This window comes from Hevea brasiliensis, chromosome 8 (assembly GCF_030052815.1).
Source record: "Hevea brasiliensis isolate MT/VB/25A 57/8 chromosome 8, ASM3005281v1, whole genome shotgun sequence".
NCBI classification, from domain to species: domain Eukaryota; kingdom Viridiplantae; phylum Streptophyta; class Magnoliopsida; order Malpighiales; family Euphorbiaceae; genus Hevea; species Hevea brasiliensis.
In genome coordinates, this window is record NC_079500.1 from 9,399,293 (window position 1) to 9,412,334 (window position 13,042).

At 27.2% G+C, this 13,042-nt stretch overlaps 1 protein-coding gene across 1 annotated transcript; it reads left to right on the forward strand.

Annotated features, from left to right (window-relative positions):
• The first annotated feature begins 12,262 nt into the window (after positions 1-12,262).
• On the forward strand, positions 12,263-13,003 carry LOC131182478 (uncharacterized). Its single transcript, XM_058152036.1, has 2 exons — positions 12,263-12,393; positions 12,484-13,003. Exons 1-2 carry the CDS (start codon positions 12,386-12,388, stop codon positions 12,839-12,841), a joined length of 366 nt encoding a protein of 121 aa, XP_058008019.1. The 5' UTR covers positions 12,263-12,385; the 3' UTR covers positions 12,842-13,003.
• The last annotated feature ends 39 nt before the right edge of the window (positions 13,004-13,042 follow it).

Here is a 13,042-nt window from a genome sequence, read left to right on the forward strand (position 1 = left end):
AAAAGAAAGAAGAGCTGAGGGAAGCGTAGGGACGGTCTCTACCATCCAAAGGACAAGCACAACAAGGACGCCTGAAGGAAGTCCTAGAAGAGATCTCATCTATCCAAGACAACCAAGACCAAGCCACCCGAAACTGAAGATGACAATGAAGCACCAAAGACCAAAACCCCTGTAACCCCAGATAAACCAATGCAGGCAAGACAAACAGCACGCAGAGAGTGATGAGGCAGAGCTCCAACGGCAGAAAATGTCTTTAAGGTCGGCCATGAGAGGCAAATTCAGGTAGTTACCCCTGAGTTACGAACATCCATGCTAGCCTTCCCCTCGCAAAGCTAGAAGCCATAAAGCATATCTAGAGAACCAAAATTGCAAGCAACAGAAATAAAACAAAGACCAAAGGAAAACTAGAACCACCGGAGCTACAAAAAACCACAACGAAAACCATTTTCATATCTCCGCCGTCTGTACTTCTAAACCAAAACACTATTTACAAACTTATCCGGAGTGGAGAGGAAACCACGAACAGAGCAAAAGGAAGGACGGCCTTTTAGGAACTACTTCATTTGCAGGAGTCAGAGTCCACTTCCATCTCCAAGTTTTAGGAACTACTGCTATTCTGATTTCAAAATTGTGGACAAGGATTCATTGTATTGTTTTTCAAACTAAGATAAGGAGGATTATCTCTTGTTAGCAACTTTTACACTATTCCACATATCTCCAAGTTAATCAATTGCTACATTTTTTAATTGTAGTGACTGTTCTCCTTCAAGCATGCACAAGTTTTAGGGCTTTTGATAAAAAAGGTGTAATGAAAAACAAAATTTTATCAAAAAAAGTGAATTTGAAAATAATTACTAAAAAGAGATGAGTTACGCTGAGCTGAACAACCTGAGTGGGGACGCTAATTATAATATCTTTTTTAAGGTTCGAATACTATTTATAATAGCGTCCACATCAAAATTTTTAAAGGAAAGTTGGACGCTATTCAAAATAGTGTCCAGCTTTCCTTTAAATAATAAAAAAATAATTAAAAAAAAAGTTTAAAGGTTGGACGCTACTTATAGTTACGTCCAACCTTTTTTTTAATTTTTAATTATTTTATTTTATATTTTTAAATAAAATATAAATATTATTTTAATAAATAAAATTATAATATATAATATTATATATTATAATATTTTTATTATAAATATTATTTTTTAATTTAAAATTAAATTAAAATTTAATAAAATAAAAAATTAAAATTAAAAAAATAAATAATTAAAAAGATTTAAGAAAAATTGTACGCTACTTATTGTAGTGTCTAATTTTTTTTAAAATTTTTAATTATTTTATTTTATATTTTAAATAAATTAAAAATATTATTTTTATAAATAAAATTATAATAATTAGTATTATATATTAAATAGCGTTCATCTTTCTTTTAAAAATTTTGATGCGGACGCTATTATAAATAGCGTTCGAACCTTAAAAACGTTATTATAGTTAACGTTCGGCATTCACCTCGTCCAACTCACTTTTTTTTAGTATAATTTTATTTTCGATTACACATTTTTTGTCAAAAGCCCCGAGTTTTATTCTGCTGTGGTGAATGCTGAAAGGACAATTCGTTACAAAAAAACGAAGTAGGATCTGAACAGAAATGGGCATTACTTCAGAACCTACTTGCTTTCCAAATGTGCAGTATGTAACTTTACTTTGCCTCTGGAAATGCCAAGCTTGGAATCACTTGCAAATGATATGTCTTTTAACTGAACAATAACTATTATCCCGAAAACCGTTGTTCAAAAATTAATCAGCAAAATGTTAAATTTCACATTGTACTTATTAGCAATTATAAGCTATATATTTTTTATTGATACATAATTGTTTATCAGCAACTTATACATATTTTAACTAAACATGTACTGTCTAGAATTTTAGATGCTTTTAAGTTCAAATTAACTTATAAGACCATAGCTAAGCGAAACGCCCTCTTACACGGTTCCTTCCTCCCCACTGCATATTCAACCATGTCTACCAGGAGGACTGACACTACGAGCCGGATCAATAAAAGTATGAGGTTCAAAAACTTTTTGAGATGTGTGTAGTTTGGCGAGTCTTGGCATTCGATTATATCTTAAATTGGCATCAACAGCTTGCTCGGAACTAGGTAGCAGATTTTCATATTTGGAGTACTTTACCAACATATTCATATGGTTTCTCTAGACATCTTCACAAGCGAAGTAGCTACTCCTCTTAGGATGTGCTTTTGTAATAAGTTGACAAGCAGTTTTCTCTTTCCTTCCCTTTCCCCAAGCGAATCTTTCAACTTCAACTCCAAGAGTACATGAAGAGATTGATCCAGCAACAATTAAGATCAAGAATAACAGCTTCTTCATCATCAAACAGCACGAGTGGACACAACAATAATTAGCTACGTATAAATAAAAAATAACATATGGTGTTGAGAAAGAAAAGAAGAATTACCTCCCCATGAGCAATTTTAGATGGATGTCTCCGAATGCTTGCCTTGGTGTGGCTCTCGAGTGTATATATATAGTTAAAAGACTTGCATAGATATGCATAATTCTTGCGAAAATATCACTTTGGGGAAAAACTTATTGGTCCAGGTGAAGAAAGCAACGTAACTTATTGGTCCAGGTGGAGAAAGCAACGTACCCACTATGTTCATATTGCTGTAAATGAAAATGGTGCAGAGACTTTCCAAGCATTGATGAGAGAGTTTCGTGGTAATGAATAAAAGTCATTTAGTATTTGAAAGTTGAAAGTCAATAGTATTTTATTTTTCTTATCTAGACTTTTTTCTTTTTAAGAAAATTTGACAACTCATTCATAAGAACCATAATTTAAGTAAAATATAATTTTCTCATAATAGCCAAAATATATAAATATATATAATTAAAAATTATTTTTGTTCAGAAATGATCTGAATGGTTCTTTTTCATTTCAATCTATAAAAAAAAATTTTATGCAATATTACTCTCTCAAAACTTATTATCTGTGGCTTGCACTTGAAGATTAAAGTTTTCGACTAAAGAATAGATTCAAAAGAGAAAGAGAAGAGAAATAAAAAAAAAAATGAAAAAGAGAAAGAGTTTCTTGAGAGAAGGAAGAGCCTCTTATCTAAGACTCTTATCCACATGGGGAAATAAAAAATTTTCCCATTAATTTAAGTGGATATGTTCTAAATTCATAATAAATTCTACTAAAACGAGTGGTCGTTACACTTACCCATTATTATTAAGTTAAATGTCTACAACAAACTCCAATAGTAAAAAAATTCAGAGAGAATAGCAGATTTGAAAAAGTCTCAAAACTTATATATATATATATATATAGTGGTCGTTACACTTACCCATTATTATTAAGTTAAATGTCTACAACAAGTGGTTTGGTTATGTGAAGTGTAGACATACGGAGACTCCAGTTAGACAAGTAGAGCACATTAGGTTAGAGGATAGAAAGAAAAAAAGGGGTAAACCTAAATTGACTTAGAGGAGAGTAGTACAACATGACCTAGAAGCATTACACATTTCTGAAGATTTAACCGAAAATCGTTCAGAGTGGAGAAAGCGAATCCATATAGTTGACCCCAAATTTTTGGAATAAAAGTTTAATTGAGTTGAGTTGAGTCTACAACAAACCCCAATAGTCAAAAAATTCAAAGAGAATAGCATATTTGGAAAAGTCTCAAAACTTATATATATATATATATATATATATATAGTGGTCGTTACACTTACCAATTATTATTAAGTTAAATATCTACAACAAACCCCAATAGTTAAAAAATTCAGAGAGAAAAGCAGATTTGGAAAAGTCTCAAAACTTATATATATATATATATATATATATATATATATATATATATATATATATATATATTAATGCTATCTTAAAGACTTCCCAAAATTGCTATACTATTAGATACGTGATCTTTTTGTTATAATTTATTTCATATTAAAAAATTTGTTTATTTAGAAAATTTTGAGAAATTTTTTTTTTTTTTAAATAATGAGACAATTATGAATTACCCTTCCAAAACTGAAACGACTACTTGCAATGGTATTTGTCGGATTAAATAAAGCATACATCCCACATCCCATTCAAGTCAATGGATGGCATGCAGTGCCATCACCTTCTCCGAAAATGCAAATGTGCTTACATCCCGCTCAACACCAACTTCCATCCAAGTTGATTCTTTGACTTTTAGAAACTAGATTTAAAATCAAACTTCAATTTTGATTCCAATTTAGTTCTAGGCAATTTTGATACAGTGCTAATTCTAGTTTTGGTTCGAATTTCATTTCAATCTAAATTTTTTAGATATTAAATTACAATATTTTTATATTTATTTTAAAATAGAAAATAGAATCTTAAATTTTAATGTGAAAATAACAATAAAAATAATAATACTAATATTAAAATAATAATATTAATATAAAAAATTAATGCTATTCTTCTTTCTACTAAAAACAAGGATCGAATAAGTAAGAAAGAAGAGCATCGGATGAATTAGATGAACACTGCTCCTATGCGTAAATACCATTTTGGGGAAAGACTTGTTGGTCCAAGTGGAGAGAGCAAAGTACCCACTATATTCATATTACTGCAAATGAAAATGGTGCAGAGACTTTCCAAGCGTTGATGAGGGAGTTTCGCGGTAATGAGTAGAAGGCATTTAGTATTTGAAAGTTGAAAGTCGATAGTTTTTTTTTTTAAAAGAAAATTTAACAATTCATTCATAAAAATCATAATATAAGTACAATAAAATTTTCTCATAATAGAAAAAATATACGAATATACATAATTAAAAGTTTTTATTCAAAAACGATCTGAATAGTCATTTTCATTTCGAATGATAAAAAATTTTATAAAATATTGTCCTTTGGAAAATTTGTTATCAAAATGAATTAGCGATCCATATTGTATTTTAAACTGTCAAAAAGTTCAATATACCACAAGAAAAAAAAAATAAATTTTAGATAATAAGAGAATAAGCCTCCAAGAAAATTTTAGATTCATTCCTAACGAATACATATTAGAAAAGATGAACTCAAATCTATTCTAAATAAATATAGAACTAAGAGTTTATTAGAGAGAAAAAAAAAAAAGAAAATGACAAAAAAAATTAATTTTATGGAAACTACAAGTGGAAAACTTATTGGTAGCCATCCAAAGAATACATAAAAAAAAATAATTAAAAAAAGAAAAAGAAAAAGTGTTTCTTGAGAGAAGCCAGAGATCCACAAAGTAAATCAAATTTAAATAAAAAATTTTTCCTACTAGTTTAAGTGGATACGTGATAAATTCATAATAAATTCTACTAAAAGGACTGGTTCGTTTCACTCAGCCATTATTGTTAAGTTAAATATCTACAACAAATCCCAGTAATCAGAAAATTCAGAGAGACTAGAAAATTTGGAAAAGAATTTCCTATACCATTAGATATCTAACCTTTTTTTTAATTTATTTCATATTAAAAAATTTGTTTAATTTATAAAATTTTTGAGAAATTTATTAATTATTATAGTACAATAAATTTAAAAAATGAAAGATAATGAAGTTTATTTTTTAAAAAAATAATTTGATAATTATGAATTACCCCTCTAAAACTGAAACGACCACTTGCAATGATATTTGTGGGATTAAATGAAGCATGCCATCACATCCCATTCAAGTCAATGGATGGCATGCAGTGCCATCACCTTCTCTGAAAATACAAACATGCTTTCATCCCGCTCAACACCAACTTCCATCCAAGCTCACAGGGTGTTTGATTCCGGTTCTAGTTCGGATCTAGTCAAGAACTGAAATTGAAATTAAACTTTGAATTCTTTAAATTTTAGGAACCAAATTTAGAATCGAACTTTGGTTTCAATTCTAGTTCGATTCTAAATAATTTTGATATGGCCTCGGTTATAGATTTGATTCTATTTTGATTTTAATTTTAACTTTAATTTCGTTTCAAATCTCAAATTTTACACCTAAAATTACAGCATTTTTGTGTTCACTTTAAAATAGAAAAATACAATATTAAATTTATAATATGAAAACAACAATAAATTAATAATACTAACATTAAAATAATAAAATTAATATCAAAAATATATTCATTAAAAAAAATATTATATTATCTTTTACATATTTCTTAATTATATAATCTTTAACTATATATATATATAAGAATTAAAAATATATTATAGGACTAACATGTGATTTAATTATATAATTAAGGAATATAAAATAATTTAATGCATTAGACTAAAATTATTTTAAAAAGTTAGAAAAATAAGAGATAATAATAAATTATATCCACTTATAATTAAAGATAAATTAACTTATATATTAAAGATAAATTAAGTTATATATATATATATATATATAATCTTAATTACATATAAATATACATAATTTTATTAAAATTATAAAATATATCTAAAAACATAGGTATAAAATATGTTATTCGGTTCAATTTTAGTAAGATTTTTTATGAAAAATAAAAATTAAATCAAAACAGTAAATATAAATTTAATTAGTATGATTTGATTCTTATAATAATAATTCTTTATCAATTTTTGTACAATTTAGTACAATTATTCAATTCAGAATCCTCAAAAATCTGCACAACCTTACAAGTCCTTGCGTATATAAAATAAAATAAATTATAAATTATTCTCTAAAACATGTTATAAATTATACATTAATTCTTGCTTTTTCTTTAGTAATAATTTAATTTTTAAGATTTGACTGCGTTAACAAATCTGTCGTTACATTGCCATTAATTCTATTAGTTTCTTTTTAAATTTAAAACAATTTAATTATGAAGTTTGTTTTATTAATAAGATAGTCTGTATATGTAAAATTTATATTTAAGTAATTATTTATTTTATATTTAAATAATTTTATAATTTATAAAAGTATAAAAGTTTAATAATTATAATTATAATTATTTAATTATAAAATATTAAAAAAAAAGTTAATTAGGTAATAATATAATTTTTCAAAATGTAATTATTTTTTAAAAAAATATTTTTAAATTGTAAATAAATTATAACTTTAAACAATTTATTTATAATTATGTATTGGAAAATAAATTATATTAGATTATATAACAATAAACTTTTTTTTATATATATTTTTTTAAATCATGTTAAAAGAATTTTTTATGATTATTTATTTATTGGAAAATATTACTATAAATAAGACTAATTTTTTACAAAAGTATACACCATAATTTAAAAATTTAGCAATTTAATAAAATATATTAATTGTTAATAACTATTTTTATTATTTGAAAACACATATTATTATATAATTAACTATTTTCAGTATTTCATATTTAAAATTATAATTATGAAACTTGATATTTTATAAAATATATATTTGCTTAAATATAAAATAAATAATAAATTGAAAGTAAAAATTAAATGTAATTACTACTATATTGTTAACAAAATAAAATTTCATGAAATAAATTATTTCAAATTGAAAAAATTTTAATATAATTAATGAATAAAATTATCAATTTAGATAGCATAGTATAATCTATTAATGAAATCAAATTTCAGCAACTAAATTTTTACTCGTAAAAAAACTGATATGTGATCTTTGATATACCTCAAAGATTAATTTATAATTTATTCTTTTTCTTTGATTTATTAAAATTAAAATTTAGATTTAAAATCTCTATTCTAAAAATAATTTTAATACTATTAAATTAAAAGAAAAACTATTCATGAATTCTTCCCTTCACACTTATCATATAATTATAATAAGATATAGAGAGAGGATTTCATTTTCTATAAAAAAATGTGATAATTAAAATAAATTTTTTTCCTTAAGAGGTATATGCAAATATTATTTATAAAAATATAATATATTTTAACCTGAAAATTATAAAATTATATTGACATTGATTGGAAATAAAAAAAAAAAAATTGATGCTCAACATAGTTAATGTCAGTCACAAATTAAAAGCTAACTCCATTGCTTGATTATTAGCAATACACCATCAAAATTAAAATTTTAAACTTCAAAGGTTTCAAGATAGCACGATTTTTCAAAAGAAAGAACAACAACTTATCATGAAGAAAGAATATTAAATTAGCTATCAAGAAAAAAATTAGTATTCATGCATTTAGTTTAGTGGGTGTTGGTGGGTGGGCTTGGCTTAGATCAAAAGGTCTTTAGATGCCACAAAGTCTGGGCAAGAATAATTGATTAATTATGTACAAATCTTTAAATCAATTAAGTGGTATCCTTCTCAAGAGCTTCACTAGTAAGGCAAAAGCATTTAGCAAAATCCATCCAAAATTACTATGGGGGAGCTAATTCTTCAAGTCCTAACACCAAATTTCATATATATTCTTTCACATATATATAAGATCAATGTGAACCATTGCATGTTGTCCAGTTCGATGATGAAGCTGCTATCGTTAATCTTGATTATAGGTGGATCAATTTCTTGTTCCCCTGGAGGAGAACTACTTGAAATCTTGGCTTCACAAAAGGGAAGGAAAGAGAAAGTTGCCTTGTCAACTTGCAGGAAAAGCAAATCCCAGTGAAGATGTGAAGAGAAAGCTGAGGGAATATGATGACAAGAGTCTTGAAGTGTGAGGTGGACATATTTAGATTTGTATCAACCATAGTTAAAATGTTAGAACTAATCAATTAGTTTGTTGGTTCTCACCTTTATATACCCTTTTAACTTATTATTTCTTTTCTGTAGGACTCTTTTCTTTCCTGTGGGACTCTTGACAATATTGATGGCAATTTCAGATACAATGTGATTAGAATGCGAAGACTATTACGAAAGGGACCTGCGCCTCCCAGTGCTACTGGTGGCTATGCTAATCCCAGCACTGGTATTCCTGCTCAACATGGTTGATTAGTAACGGGAACAAAATAGCCTAGTAGTTAATATTCCATTAGTGTTGTGAGAAGATCAGTTAATCAAGTTGCTGATTCGATGGCCAAAAATCTATGATTCAGGTCGTTTCTTTGCAATTATTTCTCCCCCCAGCCGTTAAAGGCTTTGCTTTTGTATGATTTCCCTCTCAGAGGTTTATGCAATACATATATTTCCTTTTGGATTAATTTTGTCATAAAATTCTCAAAGCTTCAATTGCAATATCATTAAATCCTTATAACATAGTTTTCAGCTTAACTCATGGCTAAATTTCACTTACAGTGCCTCAACTTATAAGGTTATATTATAATTGTCATTCAACTTCAATTTGTATTATAAAAATTTCTAAATTTTAATTTATTTTTTTTTTCTTTAAAATTTTTATAAAAATATTCAGAATAAATCATAAATTATGATTATATAATTTTTCTTTCAGACTTTTATCTCTAGTTAAAAATGTTAAATTTTTATTTATTTTTGACTTATTTGAAATACAATCATACTTTTAAAAATAGCTTAATATTTTTTTATAAATTTACAATTAATCAATTTATCTTATTAAAAATATGTAATTATTATTACTATTTTCTTAAGAAATATTAAAATATTATATTTTAAATCATGAAGTTGCTACTGTTGGTGATGTTTATTGTTGTTAGATCAATCTCATCAGTCTGTTGAAGGTGAAGCTAAGATTGTTCCGAAAGTGGGATGAAAGAGTGGCAATCATGAGCTTATAGCTAATGGACATGATCCTGAAAGAAGTGGCAATTTTGCCCATGAAGATGTCAAGGGAAAGCATATGAAAATTAACAAAGTGGAGACCAGGCGAGAATATGCTAATGTTTTGTTTTCTATTTTGTTATTTTTTGTTATTGGTGTCCGTAATTTGTTAAGTTTTTTCAATTAACATAAATTACCGTAGATTGGTTTTTTTGGAAGTCTATTAGCTAGAGATTAACTGAGCTTTATATGCTAAGTTTTTTCAAACATTTTCTTTAATAAAATATCCAACTTACCGAAAAGAAAAAGAAAGAATATGCTAATGCTATTCCCACAAACTGATCACCATCTTTATTGATTTCATGAGGCTCCTTGCAGAAGTTTCATCTACCCTGGTGGGCAAGGTTAATCATATCTGTTGTTGTTAGATCATAAGTTGAAGCATGATTGAAATAAACGGTTTGGAATGTGGCAACCTAGCTCATCTTTGTAATGATTTACATACAACAATTATAGTTAATATTTAGGTGAAAAAGGATGAAAAATATCACCCTAATACCCAATTTTGATGTCATTTTCCTGGAATTGCATTCATCCAATTACTAAAAACAACAAAATTTAAAGTAGGAATTGACGTGCATCGACTTTATCTTCAATCCTTCAAGTATAGAGTCTATAGACTCCCAAAGATATTGATGGGTACAATTTTTATACTTGAAATTTTAAAGTTTTAAAAGCTATTTAATATTACTAAATTAAAATTTATTACCCATCATAGAGTATATGCGAAAATCACCATATTCAAATCTAAACATGATTAATACTTTCAAAATTTGAATATGTTCCAAGTCTAATTAAAATTTGTTATCAACTACCCAAATTCATTTTAAATCTGATCGTTATTACTCGAACCCGTTTAATTTTATATATTTTAATTAATAATCTATATAAAAATTTATTTTTAATTAATAATTTAAATTTTAAAAATTAATAATTTCATAAAATATTTAATTTTATTTTATTTAAAATAAAAATATAAAATTTATAAAATTATTATAAAAAACATGTATTTTATATTTTATTAAGTATTTATATAAATTGGTTCAAATAATGGATACCCAACATGTAAAACCAGAACTCGTTATAGGTGTTATTTTTCAAATCTGAACTCATCCCTAACTTGATTTTATATTACCCAAATTCATCCTACTAGGGTTCGATCTTGTTGGGTGTTCGTAAAAACTCAATCCATTACCATCTTGTGCTTATCAGTGGAATATTATTATTATAATATAGAGAGAGGATTTCATTCCCTACCCACAAGGCACTAATATTGCCAAAGATTGGATTAGCCTTTAATTTGTACCATTTAATTTGGACTAATAACGAAGCTAAATTAATTACAGTTGATTGAGGATTTCATTTTCTAACAATAATCACTTATCTGGAGGAACCATTTGCTGAATAGTTGCTGATCTTAGCTGTTCATAAGATAATCTCCTCAACTTGCAAACTTGTTTCCTCTCAAATGGAGTTTCTGGAATGGAGTTGGGGGAATCATTATTAGTTCCCTTTGTTAGTTGTCGACTGGTATATCCCCTCTGTAGAACATATTTATAAGTTTCTTAAATGATAAGAGGCTCGGGGCTTGGCTTAGGATCATCAATCAGCGGTGTGAGTCATGAACCACATAACATAATTATTTATATTACGATTATGTACTAGTGGCCTAGTGGGTGTTGGTGGGCTTGACTCAAGTCTTCGATGATAACATAAAGTACTTAGGAAAGAATCGATGCATGATCGATCAAGTCTTTTGATCAAGCATCGTGAATAACTAATAATACTCATCCAAAATCATTCAGCAAAATCCATCCAAAATTGCTCTTAATTCTTCATTTCTTAACAGTTAACAACAAATTTTTATACTATAAATATTTTATTTTATTTTATTTTTTTAGAAAAAATTACTATTTGATCTATTTATTTTAACAAAACTAACTATTTAGTTTTTTACTGTAAAAAATATATTAGTAAGTCATTATATTTTTATTTCATTTGCTCTTTAGTCCTTTTGATCATTTAAAGCATTAGTAAAACATGAAAGGTCCAAAACGCTTTTGGTAATTATAATTGGATTTTGATTAACAAAATGAAACCCTAATCATTTTAGATTAGCTAGTTTGAATTTCATTTAGCCACTTTAATTTGAAAAACACAAATATATAGTCCATCGATTTTCTAAACCTTGAACTATTTAATCTTTGTAGATATAATTTCTCTCTGTTTTGAATATAATAACTAATAAAAAACTAAATTTAAACTAGACGGAATGACTAAATAGTAAATGAAACAAGAAATTAGAAGGACTAATTAATGTATTTTCATAATAGAAGGGCAAGATAGTTATTTTTATTAAAATAGAAAGACAAAAAAATATAATTTTTCTTTTTTTTTTTTCAATTTTGTGTTAATTTTTTGAGTTTCGAGACATCTCTTCATATGGGGACATGAAATTTTTCCAAAATAAAGTTGATGTGCATGAATCATGAGTGTATAGTGGGTGGGCTTGACTTAGACCAATTAAGGTCTTTTGAAGCCACAAAGTCTTTAGGCAAGAATATACAAATCTTTTAATCAATTAAGGAGTATCCTTCCTTCCTTCTCATAGGTCTATATATAGTACTCAAGAGCGAGCTTCACTGGAAAGGCAAAGCATTCAGCAATTATCCGTACAAAATTGCTCTAATGGGGAGGTAATTCTTCTTGTCCTAACACCAAATTTCATATATATCTTTTCACATAAATATATAAAATATTAATCTGAACTATTGCATGTTGTCCAGTTTGATGATGAAGCTGCTACTGTTAATCTTGATTATTGGCGGATCAGTCTCTTGTTCTCTTGGAGTTGAACCGCTTGAAAGCTTGGTTTCACAAAAGGGAAGGAAAGAGAAAACCGCTTGTCAACTTGCAGTAAAAGAAAATTCTAGTGATATGATAGAAAAGCTGAGGGAAAATGATGAAAATCTGCAAGCTGCTGCAGATTCCAAGCAAAATATTGATGGCAATTTCAGATACAATGAAATTATCATGCGAAGACTACTACAAAGGGGACCTGTGCCTCCTAGCTCTGGTAACACTCCTTGTACTCATATTCCTGGTAGAGGAAAGGGTTGTGTTACTCCTAATACTCATGGTTGATATGCAATGGGGACTGGGAGCAACACTGCTACTGTAAGATTGGAATAATGACCCAGAATAAATGCTGTTGTATTTGAATCACTAAGTGCCAAGGAATTATAATGGCTTAATTAGTACTTTATATATGTGCCTATGAGTATTAATGAACAACAAAATTTTACATTTGCAGATGAGATAAATACTTCTTGTTTTAGAAATTTC